The sequence below is a fragment of the Rhipicephalus microplus genome, chromosome 5 (assembly GCF_043290135.1).
Source record: "Rhipicephalus microplus isolate Deutch F79 chromosome 5, USDA_Rmic, whole genome shotgun sequence".
NCBI classification, from domain to species: Eukaryota; Metazoa; Arthropoda; class Arachnida; order Ixodida; family Ixodidae; genus Rhipicephalus; species Rhipicephalus microplus.
Genome location: NC_134704.1, coordinates 221756651 through 221779117, shown reverse-complemented (window position 1 = coordinate 221779117; position 22467 = coordinate 221756651). Strand labels below are relative to the sequence as shown.

At 47.8% G+C, this 22467-nt stretch overlaps 2 protein-coding genes across 10 annotated transcripts in view; one reads left to right on the top strand and one right to left on the bottom strand.

The window, feature by feature from the left end:
• LOC119173506 (uncharacterized) overlaps positions 1 to 22467 on the top strand; it is a 157198-nt gene that overhangs the window by 73657 nt on the left and 61074 nt on the right. The window contains exon 6 of one of the 8 annotated variants that reach the window (XM_075865047.1): positions 20854 to 21424. The exons of the other annotated variants lie outside the window; for them this stretch is intronic. Coding sequence (XP_075721162.1) covers positions 20854 to 20888 — 35 coding nt within the window. The 3' untranslated portion in view covers positions 20889 to 21424. Of the gene's footprint in view, positions 1 to 20853; positions 21425 to 22467 lie in introns of those variants that run through there. 8 annotated transcript variants of the gene reach the window in all.
• Positions 1 to 22467, bottom strand: part of LOC119173507 (WD repeat and coiled-coil-containing protein) — a 299780-nt gene that overhangs the window by 226666 nt on the left and 50647 nt on the right. The gene's annotated exons all lie outside the window — the stretch shown is intronic.

Below are 22467 nucleotides of genomic sequence, written 5' to 3'. Positions count from 1 at the left end.
CACGTTTCAGAGATTACAACAAGTTGTGCATTGTAACTAAGCAGCAGCAATTCTAGTTCATCTATTTTATTTACAATACTTCTTGCATTCAGAGAGAGGACGCGCAGTTGCTGTGGCACCTGGCATAGCTATCTGTCATCCTGTACATCAGCCATTTGCTTTAACAAAACACGTCCGTTTGAGGCATCGCTCCAGACATAGAATGAATTATCAATACGCAGCCTGTCGTTCACTAAGGAAACCTTCTTTCCGTTCTCTTTATCTGTTTTAGCACTTTGCCACAAGTTCTTTCGTTTCCTTCGCGTTTCAACAGAGAAGTCGTTTTGAAGGAATATACGACTTCCTTTCAACTTCCCTGATTTATGTAAGACTTCTTGTTTTTCCAAGTAATTTTGAAAGTACAAGATGACTGGACGGTTTGATGACGCCTTTCCTAGTCTATGTATTCGCGCGACAGACGAACAGCAAACCCCAAGCTTGTCTTCAATTATTTCCTTAATAACTTTCTGCCTGAGCGTCTCGGGTGTTTCGTCTTTGGTTTCTTTAATTCCAAACACTACAAGATTAGATCTTCTACTCCGGTCTTCCAGTTCCACCAACTTTTTTTGGTGCGCTCTCATAGTTTCTTGAATTTCCCCTAGGTTTACATTGGAGCTAGCCATAGCATTAGTCTTCTTTGTTACTTCCTTAATTTCTTTTTCCACTTGCGACATTCTGTCCGTCAGGGACTCTATGTTTTTATCAGTTTCATCTAGTCTTTTTATGACGTCAGCCAAGTCGTTTCGTATAGCCTTCTGTCCGTCTATAAGCGTTTGAAGCATCTTAGCGACATCAGGACCAGGGTTTTCTTCAACGTCCCCGCAGAGCAAAAGTTTACAGACATGAAAACACTGCAATAAAATTCTCAGAAGTCTATGTGGGCACGGCACAATCAAAATGCATCGATCGTCACTCTTGTATGAACAGTAATAACTAACCTGAAAGCACAATAAAGAACGCATGTTCAGAGCTCTGCCGACTGCGGTTTCGCCGGGCCCACTGAAGTTTTCGGTCATCAGCGTCGGGTATATAAGCAGCTTCACTGGTGACGTCACTCCCCAGGCTCCCGTGGTGGCGCTGACTGGATCCAGTGTTATGCGGCGGTAGCTGTAATCTGCACTGTCAGTCGCTGTCGTGATAGCCTCTGTAGCTGGTCGTTGCGTGTCCGAAGTTGGTGCCGCCGATACGACGGATAGCAGTAGTGCCTGAAAGCACAATAAAGAACGCATGTTCAGAGCTCTGCCGACTGAGGTTTCGCCGGGCCCACTGAAGTTTTCGGTCATCAGCGTCGGGTATATAAGCAGCTTCACTGGTGACGTCACTCCCCAGGCTCCCGTGGTGGCGCTGACTGGATCCAGTGTTATGCGGCGGTAGCTGTAATCTGCACTGTCAGTCGCTGTCGTGATAGCCTCTGTAGCTGGTCGTTGCGTGTCCGAAGTTGGTGCCGCCGATACGACGGATAGCAGTAGTGCCTGAAAGCACAATAAAGAACGCATGTTCAGAGCTCTGCCGACTGCGGTTTCGCCGGGCCCACTGCAGGTTGGTAAACTCAGGTTCATTCCTGACTAAAGACTTGTCCTATATTTTTTGCGACCGCCACCCCCGTTACCGCCGTGTTGATACTTGTTTTGGTGTCAAGTACTTAGGCGTTTTGGTACTCTTTGTACTGTGTGTACGCTTAGTGGGCCAATGAAGATGCTATGCCGCTCCTGCAGCGACTCCCTTCCCACAGATAGACGCTTTATGAAATGCTCTGAATGTGAGTACGGCTACCATCTCGGTGATTGTTCTGGCTGCAGTGAAGCAACATATAAAAGTAAAGGCGAGAGTGGGCATAGGGCGTGGCGATGTGCGGTGTGCAGAGCGCCAAAAGCTAAACCGGTGATAGATACCGACCTTTCGGTCGTCTTGGCGGAGATAACTCGCAAATTAGACATGCTTACTAACTTGCCACAGCAGGTTGAAGACGTGAAGGCTTCAATCCAGCTTATGTCTCAAAAATACAATGACATACTGAGTCGTCAGGTTGGCCAGGAGAAAGAACTAACCAGCTTGAAGAAAAAAGTATCTAAGCTCGAAGAAAATGCAAACCCAAGCGATATTCAGCAACTCAAGGCATCTCTAAACGATCTTGAATGGCGCAGCAGGAAGCTGAACGTTGAAGTGCATGGAATACCAGTAACTGATAACGAAAATCTCATCACCAAGCTAAATGAAGTAGCAAAATTGGTGAGCTTGTCAGAGCTGAGCGCTACTGATGTCGAGGCGGTACATAGGTTGCCTTCGCGACAAGGCAAAGTGCCTGGTATCATCGTCCAATTTTCACAGCTCTCTCTGCAAGACAGATGGATCGAAAAACGCAAAGTTCTGCGAAACATGCGCTCTGACATTTCAATCTGTTAAAACATGACTGTATAGAACCGGAAACTGCTGCGTGACGTGAGAGAATGGGCAACTGCAAATGATTATCGCTTCGCGTGGCATGCGAACGGGAAAGTTCTTGTTTGAAAGCAAGAGAACGAATCTGTGGTTATCATCCGCTGCATGACTGACCTTGATAAACTATCCAGCACTTGAATTTTCATAGCCAACTTATCTTCTAACCTGCATTGTTTTTCATGGACCGAGTAAATTTCTCTGACTTAGATACTATCATGCGAAGCCACGGTTCGAATTCCTACAGTTGCAAACATTTTAACCTTACATCTGGTAGAAACAAGAGAGATGAACTTGACTGCTTTTTTGGTGGAACAGAATGTCGATTCGGTGTTGTGATGTTTTCGGAAACATGGTTTGCTTCAGAAGATGATGTGTATAGTTTTGCCGGTTACAAATCCTTTTACATGAACCGCCGTGATAGATGTGGGGGAGGTGTTTCAATGCTGGTTTCAAATTCATTTACCTCCGAGCTTCTTTCTGGATTCTGTCGTACTAATCAGCACTATGACGCTGTCGTAGTTAAATGTAGCAATATAATTTTTTGTGTTTGCTACCGGCCTCCATCGGGAAATTATTTGCTGTTCTTGTCGTATTTAGATTCTCTGTTAGAATTTGTTGACAAAAACAATTTACAAATAGTTATTGGAGGTGACCTAAACATAAATATGATTACCGAGAATAAGATGAAATTAGTTAGAATCTCTCCTAAATATACATCTCTGTCAAAATGTTATAACATCGCCTACACGAGTTACCCCAACATGTGAAACTGCATTAGATTTGTTCTTAACTAACTTTGATGTGTCTTCTGTGAAACCTGGTGTTTTAGTATACGCAATAAGTGACCACTTACCTGTGTTTATATTCATTGCTAGCGCAGTTGAAAAACAAAAACAAGTACATCAAGCATTCTCTTATAGGCTCGTAAATACTAACACCCTGTCTGTATTTCGAGAACGTCTTGCCAGTCCCAAATGGGATGATGTGTATAGAGAAAAAAAATGCAGATGAGGCTTATGACAAGTTTATGCAATTATTTATGGAAATATACTACGCATGTTTCCCGGTGAAAACTTTAAAGTAGACAAAGAAATGTCGCAAACCATGGATAGATAAGCACCTGCTTAAGCTTATAAATAAGAGAGACAGGTTGTACGGCTCATTTATGGAAACTAAATCGCCAGCAGCATTAAAAGCATTTAAAGAATATAGGAACTACGTTACAAAACAGTTAAGGGTTGCTAAGAAGCACTATTGCTTTAATCTCTTCAGTTCATCTGCAGGACGCCCTGATAAAATTTGGAGGACACTTGCTTCAATAACTGGGACTGCGCTTGAAAAAACTACCACAGTCCTAAAAGACGGCATTGAACTAAAAGGGGTTGATCTTGCTAATGCTTTTAACGATTATTTTTTTTTGTCCCTTGGTCTGGCATGTGACGGTATTGACCTTTCGTACATGAACCCATCTAATAAGCAGCCATTATTCCTAAGAGGTGTTACAACACAAGAAGTTCTTTCTTCATTCTTGTCATTAAGTAACAGCAGGGCCACAGATGCATTTGGTATTCAAACAGCACCGGTAAAATTCGTCATAGACATAATTGCATCTTGCCTAGAGTACATTTTTAATCTATGTTTGTCAACAGGCGTTTTCCCTCTTAACATGCAGACGGCAAAGGTGACAGTAATATTCAAAAAAGGCGAAAAGAATGATCTTTCAAATTACCGCCCTGTATCAGTGTTGTGTGTTTTTTCGAAAGCTTTAGAGAAGGTAATTTTAGTGCGGTTTTCTTCATTTACTGACCACTTTGGTATCATAAGTCCTGCACAGTTCGGTTTTCGTAAAAACAGGTCAACTGAATTAGCCCTAATAAACCCAAACGGAGTTTATATTGCAAAAATTTGAGGAAAAGAAAATGGTGCTTGGAATTTTTCTCGATTTTTCCAAGGCCTTTGACCTTATCAGTCATAATGTTTTGCTTAAAAAACTTAATCGCCACGGTATTCGCGGCGTAGCTCACTCTCTTATTACGTCCTACCTTCAGCACAGAACCCAGTTCGTAGCTGTAGCCGGGGCCAATCGGAGTTGAAATCTGTAAGAACCGGCGTCCCACAGGGGAGCATATTGGTTCCGTATCTCTTCATATTGTACATCAATGACATAGTCAATGTTGATTCCTCTGTTAAGTGCGTAATTTACGCAGACGACACAAGTCTGTTTTTTGACGGTGACTTAGGTGCTGAAATGTCAAATCGAGCCAATAAGACACTTGCAAGTATACAAAACTGGGCTACAAGTAATTATCTTAAGATTAATGTAGAAAAAACAAAGGCAGTGATGTTTCATCCACGTGACAAACAATTTCAACTAACCCCCATTAAATTAAATAATACTGAAATAAAAATACTATCGTCTTTCAAATCGCTTGGTGTATATTTCTCTGCAACTATGTTGTGGGATTGCCAAGTGAATCACTTAATAAATTATCTAGAGCAATAGGTACTATGCGTCGCCATTGTAACTATCTTCCTACATCCATTAATAAGATATTATATAATTCAATGTTTCTTTCCCTAGTTCAATACGGAATTCTAGTCTGGGGGACGAATTCAGCTGAAAACATGCACAAGCTGGTGGTATTACAAAAAAGAGCAATACGCCTTGTCTGCAGGGTGCCATATCTTTGGCATACTGCTGCTTTGTTTACAAAGCTTAGAACAATAAGAATTGAATCTGTACACATATAGGCTATGTCGCATGTATAGAATGGAAAAAATTAAGAATGATAACGCTTTAACAAAATTGGCATCCTTACAGCAACATAATTTTTTTTATAAGTTTCGTCGTTCCGAGCCTTGGATTGTTAACAAAAACAGAACTACATACGGTGACCAAATGCTACAATCTTGTTTACCTACTGTGCTAAATCAACTACACAAAGAAAATGGTCTCAGTGTATCAACTCTGTCGCAAAAACAGCTACGCGACGTATTTATGTGATTGCTTGTGGTGCTAAGCGCTTATTTGTTTGTCGTTTTCTCTGTCTTTAGCACTTCGCTTATTTTTCCCCTTTTTTTTCAAATGTTTCTATAATTACCTTGTTTATTTATTTCGACCATGGATGTTTACTGTTTTTGTGTTTTTTTAAGTTAGTTCATTCATGATGTATACCACGATTTTGTGTGACCGCTGTGAAGCTGCCCAGTGTATGAGGTGGCCAGGTTCCCCTCAAGCTGCTCAATGCAGCTTTTTTGCCAGGTAATCCTCGCAACTTTGGTGTTGTGAATAAACAATTCAATTCAAATCAATTTCGCCCCTACCTCTACAGCAGGCCCTTCAAAGTTGTGAGCGACCACCACGCCTTGTGTTGGCTAGCCACCTTGAAGGACCCTTCAGATCGCCTCGCACGATGGAGCCTGAGACTTCAAGAATATGACATTACTGTCATTTACAAGTCCGGCAAGAAACACTTCGACGCCGACTGTCTCTCTTGTGTGCCTGTCGACCAACCACAGCCCGACGACCCGGATGACGACTACTTCTTGGGAACGATAACTACCGACGACTTCGCTGAACGACAGCGGGCCGACCCGGAACTTAAAACCCTAATAGAATACCTCGAAGGCAGGACCGCCGAAGTCCCGAAGGTATTCAAGCGCGCACTTGCGTCGTTCTTCCTGCGAAACACTCTTCTGCAAAAGAAAAACGTTTCACCGCTTCGAGCTGATTACCTCCTTGTGGTGCCTTCAGCTTTGCGACCAGAACTCCTGCAGGCCCTGCATGAAGATACTGTTTGCAGACCCTGCATGAAGATACTGTGCAGTGGGCACGGCGAGACGACAGCGACCATGTTGCTGACCACGAAGTTCTTCTTCGTTGTACAGGTTTCGCCGCTAACGATCACAGGATTACCGAGCACGAATGACACGTGCGCGCCGCCGACTGACACCATCTACCTTTTCGTGGCAGATCTGCATATGCGGACGCCGATACTGACCTTCTGTATGGACGCTCCGACGCAGCTACAGTTGCGCATGTCCGTGGCTTCAGCGACCGAGGCTACAGAGCATCCACTGCACCATTTCTTCGACAGTGGGCACGGCGAGACGACAGCAACCATGTTGCAGACCACGAAGTTCTTCTTCGTTGTACAGGTTAGCTACTCTGCTTCCAACATAAAAACTAGTGATGAAGTCATGTTAGTAGTTGTGCCGTGCCCAAGCACCTGTTTAAGTATTGCATATGAGTGCTATTGTGCATGAAAAATGTTACTCTGTGGTGACTTTGAGACAAACCCAGGACCCACGAACGCTGATTTATTACACAGTATTCTTCAGGGCCAAGCAGGTATGAAGGCTGAAATACTGCTATTAAAATCGATGAACGAACAAATAATGTGCAACATGGACTTGCAATTTCGAGCAATTGAAGCCAAACTACAGAAATTTAAAGATAAATCACCGGAAGTTGCAGCTCTTGAATCCACTGCAGCTTTCTTTAAAACTATGCTGTCACGGCAGAGCTCCAAGTTAACTGATCTCGAAGACCGAAGCCGTCGGGCAAACCTTATCATTCATGGTGTCCTCGAAAACTCAAACGAAAATGACACCTGTCTTCGAACTGCTGTTGTAACCGATATTGTCACGGGGTCGTGATGTGGCCGAAGACAGGAGACTTCGTGTTAGGATTTAACTGTTTATTTGGGCGAACTTGTGCCCGGTAAATGGAAAGTCCAATTACAGCAGCAGTCTCGCACAGATAGCAGTCTCGGACTGATAGCGGCGAATAGAGCGTCAGCCTTCGATCAACAACTGACAAGCGGCGAAGCGCGTCGGTATTTATACTCTTGCTGTCGAATGTTCTAGCGTTATCGCTGGCGGTGGCGTAGGTTCCAGAACAATCTGTACCGTTCGCACAGTGGGCGTGATCTTATCGAAATGATCTATTACAGTCCGGAACCTTCTCGAAAACTGCAGGCGCGGTTTGCGCTGAGAATCGTGTGGTGTTTTGGGACGATCACAAAAACTTGGAAAATGAAACGTGGCATTGCCCCCTCTGAAAAAAGGCCTCATCACGATGCTTTAACTAAAGATGAAGGTACAATAATGCAAAAAAGTACAATGTATAAATTACGATACAACAATAATACAAAAAAAACACTGTTTCAGTTTGTTAACGCGCATAAAACCGCTTGAGGCGCGCGACATGGACGACTTCAGGTCGCGATCGGCGTCGTTGAGAGTTCGTGATGCTGTTGGGGACAACCTCGTAATCAAGTGGACCGAGACGTCGAACCACCCTGTACGGTCCGAAGTACCGTCGCAGAAGCTTTTCACTTAGTCCACGTCGGCGTATCGGCGTCCAACCCCAAACACGTTCACCGGGCTGGTATTCCCCGAAGCGCCGTCGAAGGTTGTAAAGGTGGCTGTCGGTCGTCTGTTGATTCTTGATACGGAGACGCGCAAGTTGTCGGGCTTCTTCGGCGCTTTGAAGGTACTCGCTCGCATCGAGGTTTTCTTCGTCGGTGACGTTGGGTAACATGGCATCGAGCGTCGTTGCCGGGCTCCTTCCGTAAACCAATTTGTATGGAGATATCTGCGTCGTCTCCTGCACCACCGTGTTGTATGCGAAGGTCACATACGGAAGAATGGCGTCCCACGTCTTGTGTTCGACATCGACGTACATTGACAGCATGTCGGCGATCGTCTTGTTAAGCTGCTTGGTGAGGCCGTTGGTCTGTGGGTGGTGCGCTGTCGTCCGGCGGTGGTTTGTTTGGCTGCATGCCAAGATCGCTTGAGTTAAGTCGGCAGTGAATGCCGTTCCTCTGTCGGTGATAAGGACCTCTGGGGCGCCATGACATAGGACGATATTTTCCACGAAAAACTTAGCTATCTCGAATGCACTGCCTTTTGGCAGGGCTTTTGTCTCGGCGTAGCGGGTGAGGTAGTCGGTAGCTACCACGATTCACTTGTTACCGAAAGCCGACGTCGGGAACGGCCCCAGTAGGTCTATACCAATCTGCTGGAAAGGTCGGCAAGGTGGATCAATTGGCTGCAGAAGTCCTGCTGGCCTTATTGGCGGTGTCTTGCGTCCCTGACATTCCCGGCATGTCCTCACATAATGAGTGACGTCGGTGGTAAGACGTGGCCAGTAGTACCTTTCTTGTATCCTCGCGAGCATGCGAGAAACACCGAGGTGCCCTGCCGTCGGATTGTCGTGCAGGGCCTGCAGGAGTTCTGGTCGCAGAGCTGAAGGCACCACAAGGAGGTACTTAGCTCGAAGCGGTAAAAAGTTTTTCTTTTGTAGAAGACCGTTTCGTAGAAAGAACGACACAAGTGCGCGCTTGAATACCTTCGGGACTTCAGCGGTCCTGCCCTCGAGGTATTCATTAGGGCCTTAAGTTCCGGGTCGGCCTGCTGTCGTTCAGCGAAGTCGTCGGTAGTTATCGTTCCCAAGAAGTAGTCGTCATCCGGGTCGACACGTAGAGATTGGTCGACAGGCACACGAGAGAGACAGTCAGCGTCGGAGTGTTTTTTGCCGGACTTGTAAATGACAGTAATGTCATATTCTTGAAGTCTCAGGCTCCATCGTGCGAGGCGACCTGAAGGGTCCTTCAAGGTGGCTAGCCAACACAAGGCGTGGTGGTTGCTCACAACTTTGAAGGGCCTGCCGTAGAAGTGGGGCGAAATTTCGACGTAGCCCAGATGATGGCGAGGCTCTCCTTTTCTGTTGTGCAATAATTTGCTTCTGCTTTGGATAGCGATCGGCTGGCGTAACTAATAACCCTTTCAAGTCCGTCAGCCCTCTGCACAAGAAGGGCGCTAAGACCTACGCTGCATGCGTCAGTATGTATTTCTGTCTCGGCGAATTCGTCGAAATGGGCAAGTAACGGAGGCGTCTGGAGACGATGTTTAAGCTCCTGGAAAGCGTGTTCCTGTGGCGTTTCCCACTTGAACTCCACGTCGACCTTGGTAAGGTTAGTGAGAGGATCGGCGATGCGGGCGAAGTTTTTCACGAACCGCCTATAATAGGCGCACAGGCCCAGAAATCGGCGCACGGCTTTCTTGTCAGTGGGCGGTGGGAAGTCGGTGATGGCGGCTGTTTTCCGTGGATCGGAACGAACTCCAGACTTGCTGATAACATGCCTCAGAAACAAGAGCTCCTCATACGCAAATCTGTACTTTTCTGGCTTCAGTGTGAGTCCAGAATTCTTGATGGCTTGAAGTACAGCTTCAAGGCGCCGAAGATGCTCGTCGAAACTCGAGGAAAGCTCGACGACGCCGTCCAAGTACACAAGGCAAGTCTGCCACTTCAATCCTGCCAGTACTGTATCCATAACGCGTTGAAAAGTTGCAGGCGCTCAGCAAAGGCCGAAGGACATCACCTTAAGCTCGAAGAGGCCGTCCGGCGTTATAAACGCCGTGTTCTCTCGGTCTCTTTCGACTTCGATTTGCCAATAGCCAGTCTTGAGGTCCATTGACGAAAAGTACTTGGTGTTATGGAGCCGATCAAGTGCGTCGTCTATTCGTGGGAGAGGATACACGTTCTTTCTTGTGATTTCGTTCAGGCGGCGATAATCGACGCAGAAACGTAGGGTCCCATCCTTTTTCTTCACTAACACCACGGGGGATGCCCATGGACTCTTGGATGGCTGTATAATGTCATCCCGCAGCATTTCATCAACTTGTCTCTTCATGGCCTCACGTTCTCGCGTCGAAACCCTGTACGGACTCTGACGGAGTGGTCTGGCATTTTCTCGGTTATGATGCGATGTTTCGTGATTGGGGTCAGCCGAATTTTCGATGACGACGAAAAGCAATCTTCGTATTGCAGGAGCAGGGCCTTGAGCTGTTCTTGCTTATCGTTCCGAAGTCTGGGATTGACGTCGAAAGCTATGGGAGGGGCTTAGTTCCTCTGAGCAGGTTCCGCAGAATCGGCGAGGGCAAAAGCACTGGTGGCTTCGACAATTTCTTCGATGTATGCGACCGTTGTTCCTTTGTTCACATGTTTGTACTAATTGCTGAAATTCGTCAGCATAACCGTTGCTTTGCCACCCCGCAGCTCTGCAATTCCTCTTGCGACGCAAATATTTCGGGTGACCAACAGATGCTGACTGCCTTCAACGACGCCTTCCAAGTCAGGTGATTTAGGAGCGCCGACTGAAATAATGACGCTTGAGCGAGGCGGAATGGTGACTTGTTCTTCCAGCACATTCAAAGCATGGTGTCCTGACGGCGTGCGCAGCGATAGTGCTTCTTCTGTGGATAACGTTATCGACTTTGTTTTTAGGTTGATGACAGCACCATGGAGGCATAAGAAGTCCATGCCAAGGATGACATCTCTCGAGCAACGCTGTAGGACTACGAAGTCTGTAGGATAAGTACGGCCGTTAATGGTGACTGTCGCTGTGCAGATTCCTGCAGGCGTTACGAGATGACCTCCGGTTGTGCGGATTTCAGGGCCTTTCCAAGCTGTCCTAACTTTCTTTAACTTCGCGGCGATGACCAACTGATGACAGAATAGTCGGCTCCAGTATCGACGAGAGCGATCACACTTTGGCCGTCGATAAGAACGTCGAGGTCGCTAGTTCGCCGTCTCGCATTACAGTTAGGGCGTGGCGTCGGGTCACGGCTGCGTCGGCTGGTTCCGCTGCTTCAATGTTGCGTCGTCAGGCCACCTTCGGTAAGTGAGCTTTCGCCGTCAGGGCTTTGCCTGATTGGCGTTGTGTTCGGAAAGCTCCGTCGCGGCGCCGTCAACGGAGGAGGATCTTCGGTAGTTCATCGCACAGCAACCGCACCTCCACCAGTTGCTGCCCTTAGTTTCCCGGATACGGGCTAGGAGACCGGCCTTGCGTTGGGCCAGAGTACTGCCGGTGGTGCGGTGACGTGCGGCGGCTGGGCGACGGCGAACGCGAAGGGCTTCGTGGTGTCCACTGAGTTCCTGTCAGGTAGTCAGCGATGTCACGTGGTCGTTCTCCTGGCTGTGGACTCGGTACATTGACGGCGAAGCCACGCAGTCACATCTGTCGGTACTGGCAACGACGGTATGTGTGTCCGGCCTCGCCGCAGTGATAGCAGAGCGGGCAATGGTCAGGAATGCGCCAGACGTCAGTCTTCCTCGGTGCACTGCGCTGGGCCGCTAGCGAACGGTATGACGTCGGTGGGGGGGGTGGCGGCGGCGGCGTCTGTTGACGGAAGTGCGATGGGGCGGCGTTTTGGCGTGGACGGGGAGGACCGTTGTGGCGCAGTGCAGCGGCGTAGCTCATAGCTTCCGGCTCGGGCAGCGGTGCGTGGGGAATTGGAAGCGATTGCCAAACTTCTTCTCGCACAATGTTGGCGATTGAATCCACTTGAGGCTGCGCCGAAGGCAACAGCTTGCGCAGCTCTTCCCGCACGATCGCTCGGATCGTTTCACGCAGGTCTCTGGAGTTACTGGCTTGAGCAGCAGAGCAGTCTGCAGTCAGGCGACGATTATACTGTCTCGTGCGCATGTTCAGGGTCTTTTGGATAGTGGTCGCTTCGGCTACAAATTCTTGGACGGTTTTCGGTGGGTTTCTCATCAGTCCCGCGGAGAGCTCCTGTTTGACCCCTCGCATGAGGAAACAAACTTTTTTCTCCTCAGGCATGGAGGAGTATGAACTGTAAGCATGTCAAACCAACAAGGTAGTGGAAGCTACAAATTGAAGAATTACTTATTGGGACAGCAAAAGGGACAAACAATTGTCCCACAGATGTGTCCTTTTGTTTGTTCCCATAAATAAGGGGTGCTGTTGAAGCTGAAAGCATCACTGGTCTTCAAAGAAGCATTTTTTAAGCACCAGAATGCCCTTGAAATATTAAACTTGCTTCTGTGTACAAGAAAACTGCACGTTTTGTGCCTACAAGGTGAACTGGCATGTTGCCAAGACGCACTTCCTGAACAAGGTTTCTCGAAGAGTGGGCCACTAGTTGGCAATGTTGTGGCAAAACAGCACAGACGACTGGGCAAAGAATATGCAGCACACAGAGCAGTCTTTAATTTTTTTATTGAAAAGGCAGAGATTAGACATCAGATTAAGACAAAGAAGTTATATACCTTGAGCCTCAATAGTAATAATCACCAAGCTTGTTGTCACATGCTTTTGTTTTCTTGTTTTGGTTCCTGTTTTATTGGTTGTGGCTGCAGTTTCCTAGCCTCGTTGACACTTGCTTACACATTCTTTCTGAGACCTCGGCTCTTGGTTTTCACTGATTCATGAATGTCCGGTTTATGCGGTTTTGATCAGTTTCGTGCTCGCCACTACATCACGATTATTTTCTTTTGCCATTTTTTCCTTACGTTTACATTTTCGTGAAAGCTGCTTTTGCCACATCTTTGCTAAGGCATGTTGCCGAGCTAGCTAGTTGGGGTTCATCATCCATATGACAATAATGCACCCCAACAAGTACACAAAGGAAAGAGACACACACACAGCGCTAAAGTACTTGCAACTAATGTTTGATTTGCAATAACACATGTTATTTGTACAATAACAGTAGATCAATAAAACCTCAAAAACACAATGTAAAAATACAGCACTGCTCGCGCACGTGTCATCACTGATATGACAATCTGCAGTCGCCAATGTCAAAGCGATGACTTAAGATACCTGTTTTCTTCAGCTGACAAGGCTAAGGAAGCCATACTCAGATATTTTTATTTTAGTTTGTTGATGTCATAGGTTTCAATGATTTCATATGTAGCAACATAGGCCCTATTGAGAACACGGGTATTTCAAAACATTGGGGCGCGACCATTGCTGTGACAGAGGATTCCCAAATGACCAGATACAGCCTTTTCTTCGTTGCACTGCTGTTGCCTAAGTCATCGGTTGAGACACCTTCCAGTTTGGCGTATGTACACGTGTTCACAAGTCGAAGGAGTACAATAGACAATACTTCGACTGCCATTAACAAGTTTTTCCCGCTGGTTGATCTTACAATTCCATTTCCCGCTATTGTTTGCATCAACCTTTTCGCACATTCCTTGTAGCCTTTCAGGAGCAAAAAACACCACATCCGCACCAAACTTTTTCGCTATCATTCACAAATTATGCTAAATCACGTGCATGTAGGGTACTGATTGATTGATTTGTGGGGTTTAACGTCCCAAAACCACCATTTGATTATGAGAGACGCCGTAGTGGAGGGCTCCGGAAATTTTGACCACCTGAAGTTCTTTAATGTGCACCCAAATCTGAGTACACGGGCCTACAACATGCATGTAGGGTACTACCGCAACCTTGGCTGCCTGCTCACACTTGAGGTGATGGTAGCTAAGGTGCATGGGATAATCAAAATCTATTAAATGTTTAGTTTGAGCTCACAAGCTGGCATCAAGCTCGTGGGCACGTGGCTTCATCAATGAATTTTGAAAACAGAAGTTTACCACCCCATGCTTTACCCATTTTGAGTGAGCAGACGTGAACGAAAGAACCAGTTTGTTTCCTCATGGTTCATAGCTCCAGCACACTTGTGCTGGAAAAAAATGGCAGCATATCCACGGAGTGAATGATGAAGAGTGGGGCGAAGCATCCGTCCATCTATTTGTTCTTGCTTCCGTTCGTCCATGCGTTCGTCTGTGTGACTGTCCGTGCATCCGTTCGCCCGTTCGTGCGTGCGTCTGTTTATGCGTCCTCACGTCCATCTGTGCGCCCATCCTTGGGTTGGTCCATGCATCTGCCGCTGCGTCCGTCCATGCGTCCATCCGTCGGTTCAGCCATCCGTGAGTCTGTCCATGCATCTGTCTGTGTGTCCGTTCGTCCATCTATTCAACACTCCAAGTACCACCATCTCGCATCTTTTCATCATATATTGCCACCTACTTCTAGTAGTGGGTCGTATGGCAAGGTGAAGGCTCACACCACAGAGAAGAAAAAAGTGCACGTGGGCCCCCACTCTGGCAAACAAGCCCAACCGACGCGCTTCGTTAGAGCCCTGTTGCTCAGACGTCAGTAAACCTTGTCGACACCCCCTGAAGCGACGTGACAATTCGTGGAGGTGCTGGGTAGGCCCCTCACGGATGTTTCAGACCCCTCCTGGAAGCGGCACCACAAGCCCAGTGCGAGTCAACACTCCCGTTCATCGGACAAGCCACAGGATCAGGGGATTGCCACCCGAAGCTGACCCTACAGTTCACACCAGTATGATGAGGACGTCCGTTCAAACTACTTTAACAGGTACGGAAAACCCCCCGGTGACTCAGTACACCCTCGAAAGTCCACAGGTTCTGACACCGTTTCATGGCACCGAGCTCGAAGACGTCGAGGACTGGTTGGTCGACTTCGAGCGCGTGGCTGCTTTGAACAACTGGAACGACGCGGCCAAACTACGACGTGTGTACTTCTATTTGGAGGATGGAGCACGTACCTGGTACATGAATCACGAGGAACAGATGACATCGTGGCCCGAATTCCGCCACCGGCTGTTGGATACTTACAGAAGTGCTGATCGCCACGAACGAGCGGAGCGAGCGATCCAGGCCCGCATCCAGATGCCCAATGAAACTGTCATGACCTATGTGGAAGATATGATGCGCCTGTTCCGATGGGCTGATCAGAGTATGACAGAAGAAAAAAAGGTGCGTCACCTGATGCGGGGAGTTAAGGAGCAGCTTTTCGCTTGCCTTGTACGGAGCCCTCCGAACACGGTCGCCGAGTTTTTGTCCGAAGCTGTCACGATCGAAAAGATGCTTCAGCATCGATCCACCCTGTATGAGCGGCAAGTGAACACGTCCACTGCTCAAGTTCTAACGAATATTGGGAGCAACACCGAGTGTCTGCGCGACCTTATCCGCTCCATAGTACGCGAGGAGCTGCAAAAGGCTGCCACACCACCACTACCTACGGTGAGTTCCATTGCAAGCATCGTCAAGGACGAGCTGCATCATGCCCTTCGTGACCCTGTGAGTATGAATAACGCCACACCCGCCCCGGCTGACTACCACCGTGCGACCTATGCGGAAGCCTTGAAGCGCCCAGCTTCCTCTTCCCCGCTGTTTGTTCAGGCACCTCCTATGGTTTCACTTCAGTCGGCGCAGCCTCTACGGTACTACGAGAACACACGCACGTCCCCACCCTCGTTTACGCCAGCCCTGTGCATCTTGCGGAACAACCAGCACACTACTTTGACGACAGACGTGCTTCGCCTCGGAAATCTGATGTTTGGCGCACTCCTGATCGCCGACCTTTGTGCTTTCACTGCGGTGAAGCGGACCATTTGTACCGCCAGTGTCCATACCGGCGCCTTGGGCTGCGCAGATTTTCAGTATATTCAGCGCCTCCTCGGTATGACCAGCGACCCCGGGACATTGAGGACTACCTGGCTCAACAGCGCATGCCACCGCCTTCTGGACGGCAGTCGCGCTCACCGTCGCCGAGGCGCTTTTCATCTTCGCCACAGCGCCATGCTGGCGCACGGTCCTCCAGTCCCCGCCGGGAAAATTAACGCAAGCGACCCTTGGAAACGAGGTCGCTGGCAGTCGACGTGCTGAAGACCTCCGATCGACGCTATCAATAAAGGGTGTAGATTCGACTGAGCGATATGTGCGGCTTTCTCTGGATATACCGGTGCTGATAGACGGCTATGCCGTAGGTGCTTTAGTTGATACCGGGGCTGACTATTTGATACTAAGCGGGAAAATGACCAGACTACTAAAGCAGGTAATCACGCCCTGGCATGGCTCCGTGATTCGAACGGCTAGTGGCCACACCGTCTCTCCTCTTGAAACCTGCACGAGTAGAGTTCGGGTCTGCGGTTATACTTTTGTAGGAAGTTTCCTTGTGCTCCGTGAATGTTCACGCGACGTTATTTTTGGTGTTGACTTCCTGCAGGGGTATGGAGCTGTCATTGATCTTCAAGAGAATCGCATCACCTTCTCAGCTGACCGAGTAATCGACAAGCAGGATGACCAACAACGTACCGACGTTCTTCGTGTTTCTGCTGAAAGTATAACACTTCCTCCAAGAGCCAGTGTTATTGTCGACGTCACATGCTGTGGATTGCGAAATGGTGAAGCGATTGCAGAAAGTACTCTTGAACACCTGCTGACTCAAGGTGTTTGTGTGGCTAGGAGTATCAAACAGCTACGTGATGGGCGATCTCAACTGCTCATTACAAATTTCAGCAACGAACACCGACACCTTTTCCGTGGCACTTCGTTAGTATTTCCAGATGAATGAGGAACCGTTCCCATCTGCTTCTCGTCAGAAGCAATGGAGGCTGCCGATACGTCTCTAAAGAATATCGATATTAATTCTAACCTCACACCAGAAAGCCAGACAGCACTGCGAAAACTCTTGCTTGAATTCAAGTCATGCTTCGCTGCTTCCTATAAGGTGCGCCAGACTTCGATCACTAGGCACAGAATCATCACTTACGACGACGCCCGCCCAGTACACCAACAGCCTTACCGTGTGTCAGCGAAGGAACGAGAAGCCATTCGTACGCAAGATCGAGAAATGCTTGACGATGGCATCATCGAGCCTTCCAACAGTGCGTGGTCCTCTCCGGTCGTCCTAGTCAAGAAGAAAGACGGAACGCTACGTTTTTGCGTCGATTACCGGAAGCTGAACAGCATGACTAAAAAGGACGTGTACCCGCTGCCATGCATCGATGACTCGTTAGACAGATTACGCCACGCCCGCTATTTTTCCTCTTTGGATTTAAAAAGCGGGTACTGGCAGATTGAAGTTGACGAGCGAGACTGCGAGAAAATGGCATTTGTGACTCCTGATGGCCTGTATGAATTTCGAGTCCTTCCTTTTGGTTTGTGCTCAGCGCCCGCAACCTTCCAGCGAATGATGGACACTGTGCTTACTGGTCTGAAGTGGCAAACTTGTCTCGTATAGCTTGATGATGTCATTTTTTTTTAAACTTTCCAGCAACACCTTCACCGCCTCAGGAAGGAGTGTGCTACAGGCTATTCAATCGGCAGATCTTACACTCAAACTGCAGAAGTGTCACTTTGGTTATGAAGAGCTCAAATTCCTTGGCCATGTAGTCAACGCCAAAGGAGTCCGACCCTACCCCGACAAACTTGCCCCTGTAGCCGCGTTTCCGCATTCTACAGACAAAAAGACTGTTCGGCGCTTTCTGGGCTTGTGCACCTACTATCGACGATTTATTAAAGGGTTTTCGAAGATAGCGGAACCCTTGACTCGCCTTACACGCGACGACACATCGTTTGTATGGGCTACTGAGCAACAGGCTGCTTTTGCCGATCTACGACAGCGGATGCAGTCAGCTCCTGTTCTTGCGCATTTTGACGATGATGCTGACACAGAGGTGCACACTGACGCCAGTAACATCGGCCTCGGCGCAGTGCTCGTCCAGCATCAACACGGCAAAGAACGAGTCATAGCCTATGCCAGCCGCTCACTGTCCCGTACCGAGGTGAATTACACGACCACAGAGAAAGAGTGTCTCGCAGTAGAGTGGGCGATCACCAAGTTTCGCCAGTACCTCTATGGTCGTCCATTTAAAGTGGTGACAGACCACCATGCCCTCTGGTGGTTGATAGACATTCGTGATCCCTCTGGACGACTGGCCCGATGGAGCTTGCGTCTACAGGAATTTGATGTGACCATCGTATATAAGTCTGGACGGAAGCATGAAGACGCTGATACGCTGTCGCGTGAACCTTTAGTCAATCAAGAAGAAGAGGACGATGACGGTTTCCTGGGCGCCCTTAGCTCATCTGACTTGAGCAAACGCCAGCGAGAGGATGAAGAGATTCGACCGCTCATCGACTATCTGGAGGGTCATAGCGCCGTTATACCTCGCCATCTATCTCGCGTCGTGACGTCTTTCTGCCTCCGAGATAATGTCCTGTGTACAAAAAAAAACACCCGTTTTATGAGCCGCGCTTACCTCCTCGTCGTTCCGAAGGACATGCGGGACGAAGTTCTCTCCGCGTGTCATGACGAGCCCACATCTGGTCATCTAGGTTACTCGCGAGCGCTCGCCAGAGTAAGTGAGGCATACTACTGGCCCAGACTTTCGGCAAGCGTGAAGCAGTACGTTAAAAGCTGTCGTGAATGCCAGCATCGAAAGTCGCCACCAAGCAAGCCGGCTGGATTACTTCAGCTAATTGATCCACCCCACAAGCCATTTGACCAAGCCGGCATGGACATTCTCGGCCCATTTCCTTTATCGTCCGACGGCAACAAATGGGTCATTGTTGTAACTGACTATTTGGTCCGCTATGCTGAGACACAGGCGATACCACGAGCCACGGTTTCTGAGGTAGCACAGTTCTTTATGTGCCACATTGTTCTGCGCCACGGTGCTCCATCTACAGTGATAACCGACAGAGGAACAGCGTTCACTGCACAGCTTATTGATGAAGTTTTTCGACTAAGTAACACTAGGCATCGAACGACGACTGCTTACCATCCGCAGAGCAACGGCTTAACCGAGCGACTAAATAAGACAGTCACAAACATGATCTCCATGTACATCGACGTCCAACACAAAACATGGGATCGCATTTTGCCTTATGTGACGTTCGCTTATAACACCGCCGTTCAAGAAACAACCCAATTTACACCGTTTCGACTTCTCTACGGCCGCGAAGTTCAGACCATGCTGGATGCGATGCTTCCTTGTGAAGACGCCGATCAATTAACAACTGACGCAGAAGAATTTGCAGAGCGTGCCGAGGAAACTCGCCAGCTCGCCCGGCTACACATTGGTCAGCAGCAACAGGTCGATGCACGACGTTACAATATGCGTCACAATGACGTATCTTACAGTCCGGGAGACCAAGTTTGGGTTTAAACCCCTGTTCGACGTGGTGGCCTCTCCGAAAAGTTGCTCAGCAGATACTTCGGTCCGTATAAAGTACTACGCCACGTGAGCGACGTAAACTACGAAGTAGTTCCGGACGCTACGTCGTCACGATGCGTACAACGAAAACAACCGACCTCTGACATAGTTCACGTGGTGCGCATGAAGCCTTATTTTGCGCGTTCCTAAAAGACCACTTTTCTTGTGTTTTTTTTTAATTTGTGCTCCGACAATTGCCTCATCATTGGTGAACTTATCGTGTCTAACATTTGATTATTGGTGCCCTTTTTCATTGTTTAAACTACTTTATTTTGTTTTGTTTTTCTCAATAACTTTACAGCATCGGGACGATGCTCTCTTTTTTTTGTTGAGGAGGAATATTGCCACCTACTTCTAGTAGTGGGTCGTATGGCAAGGTGAAGGCTCACACCACAGAGAAGAAAAAAGTGCACATGGGCCCCCGCTCTGGCAAACAAGCCCAACCGACGCGCTTGGTTAGAGCCTTGTTGCTCAGACGTCAGTAAACCTTGTCGACACCCCCTGGAGTGACGTGACAATATTCCGCATATGCACCGCCATCCAGCGGAAATTCCAAGGACTAAACAAGAGGTGGCACACGCACTCTTTTTTACGGCTTGCGTTTCGTGTCTACTTCCCACCTTTAACCACCTCGAGTTCATGTTATATACTAGTTCAATGTATTCATGGCACTGCGGCCCAACGCTCGTTAAACCTTTCTAAAACCAGGGAGGTTATGCCCAGCGAGTATAACGTAGCAACCCTTTCTTGTCAGATAGTGCTCAATGTACATGTCAATGGCTGCTAAGGGGGAATGAGAGACAGGAGAATTCAACTTTTAGTTAACGCGCACGCTGCGAATTTTTCATTGTTCAACAACGCACAGAAGAAATCTCTCACCGGCACCACCTTGGAGGTCAAAATGTAAGACTGGTTACACACTATGACTACTACTACGACTACGAGGGATGAACGGGTGCCCCTATAAGGAGCTTTGCCCCCCCAAAAAAACAGCCTGATGGCTAGAAATCTATTGGAGTTAGCCATCGGTACTTCATGCATCAGCATCAGGGGAGACAACTCTGTCATAAACATGGCTAGCATTTCTATAACGAGTGTGTCAAAATTGTTAGCTTTCTTATTAACAATGATCAGATAGCAGTCTACGAATCTAAAAATCGCAATCACATCAATGTGCTTCACGCGCTTGCCAGGTACCTTGTTATAATTTCCTAAAAACAGGTCACCCCAGTATGAGACTATCAAGGAACCCATACATAGTCATAATCAGTGATAAAACGTGCGTGATCAGTGCTGAATCTGTACATGGTGTTTTTGAGGTTTTATTGATGTATTATAGAAATAACATGTGTAATCGTGAGTTAGGTTACAATTGGTTCTCCCACTCGCCTCGCTCATTTCACTACATTTACTGCTGCCGCCAAAGACGAGAACTTTCATCTCCTGGCACATTGAGGAAAAAGCTGCTTCAACATCGTCTAGATAGAGACACTAATTTGTTTCTCTTTCTTTCACTCACTCTTACAGTCCAATCAGAAAGCAGGAACAACTCTCTCCTCTAGTCCCGGTCGGCTGCCGTTAAAAGTGCTAGGACCGGATTCCTCCTCACCACCTCCTCAAAGAACCACAGCCTCTCGCCCACTCGTCAATACGCCGCCGCCACTCTGCTCCCTTTTACTCCAGTACATGGTATGCTTGGCCTCTGGCGTTGACTGGTCGTGGGGAAGCACCTTCGAGTATGTACGTGCAACGCTAGGTCAAGGGGCTATCAATACAGTTGGCCCGTGCGTCATTGCCGCCATTGCCATTGCCTTTGGTTGTCACTGCAAAGCAGCAAGTGCACCTTCCATCCCTCTGGCTTGGCTGCGCCACTGTGCAGCTACTGTCTTCTGTAAGGCACCATAATTGAACCCCTCGGGAGACGTGAATCTTCACGTCCTTTGTGACTAGCAGACAGTCGTTGTTCTTCCATCCGTCGGTATCGTTTCAGCCTTGGCGAGGGAATTCAGGCCGCGGGGCGGGTAACAATATAGAAGTATTCAGCGAACGTACAATGTTCGGCCCCAACAATTGTGAATAAAATATTAGTCGCAAGTTAGCGCTGTGTGTGTGTGTCTCTGTTCTGTGTCATCATTGCGGTGCACTATAGCCATATGAACGATGTGGGCTGGCTGAGTCGCTGGACAGCATTTGTGCCCCCCCCCCCCCCCTTTTTATATTTGTTCTCCTTCCTGTACTATTTTTGCCTTTCCAATCAGTTGGTAGTCAGCACTGTGTCCTGTATGTTCCTAGTCCCACGTCTGCACTGTTTCGAGACAAAGAAAACTTCTTGAAATCAGTGCAGGTGCAACATGTGAAAGCAGCCCATCATCTCTGTGAATTATTTGTTGTTAATAACACATGGCCCTATAGCATCAGCAAACTCTTCTCTATGCCTAAAAATAGTTCATTTATTTATGTATTATAACACTGTTGATGATACAAGTTCTGGCATTCTAATATCGCTTTGATCATCATCATCAACATGACTGCCCCCCTGCATGGCAAAGGCCTCTCTCATGTTCCGCAATTCAGTCTCGGTCCAGTGCTTGCTGCCGCCACATTATACCTGCAACCTTCTCCACCTAACAACGCATCAAACATTCTGTCTCCTTGTAATCCGTCAGATATCCTCAATAACCAGTGGTCATCTTGCCTACGTGACCGGCCCGCGTCCATTTCTTCTTTATTTCTACTGTGATATCTTCAACCCTGGTTTGTTCCCTAATCCACTCTGCTCTCTTCTTTTCCCTTAAAACATATCATTTTCCTTTTCATCGCTTGCAGCGTCGTCTACAATTTAAGCTTCTCTCCCTTGGTAAGCCTCCAGGTTTCTCTCCCACAAGTAACTACTGGTAAGATGCGGCTGTTCCTTATCTTCCTCTAGAGGGATAGTGAAAGACTACCATTTATGATCAGAGACTGCTTGCCAAATGTGTTCTAGCCCATTCTAATTATTCTAGTCCTATCAACCTCATGGTTCGGCTCTGTGGTTACTACCAGTCCTAAGTAGATGTACCCCCTTACATTTTCCAGTCTCCTGCTAGATGTACCCCCTTACATTTTCCAGTTTCCTGCTACCTATCGCAAAACTATTTTAAT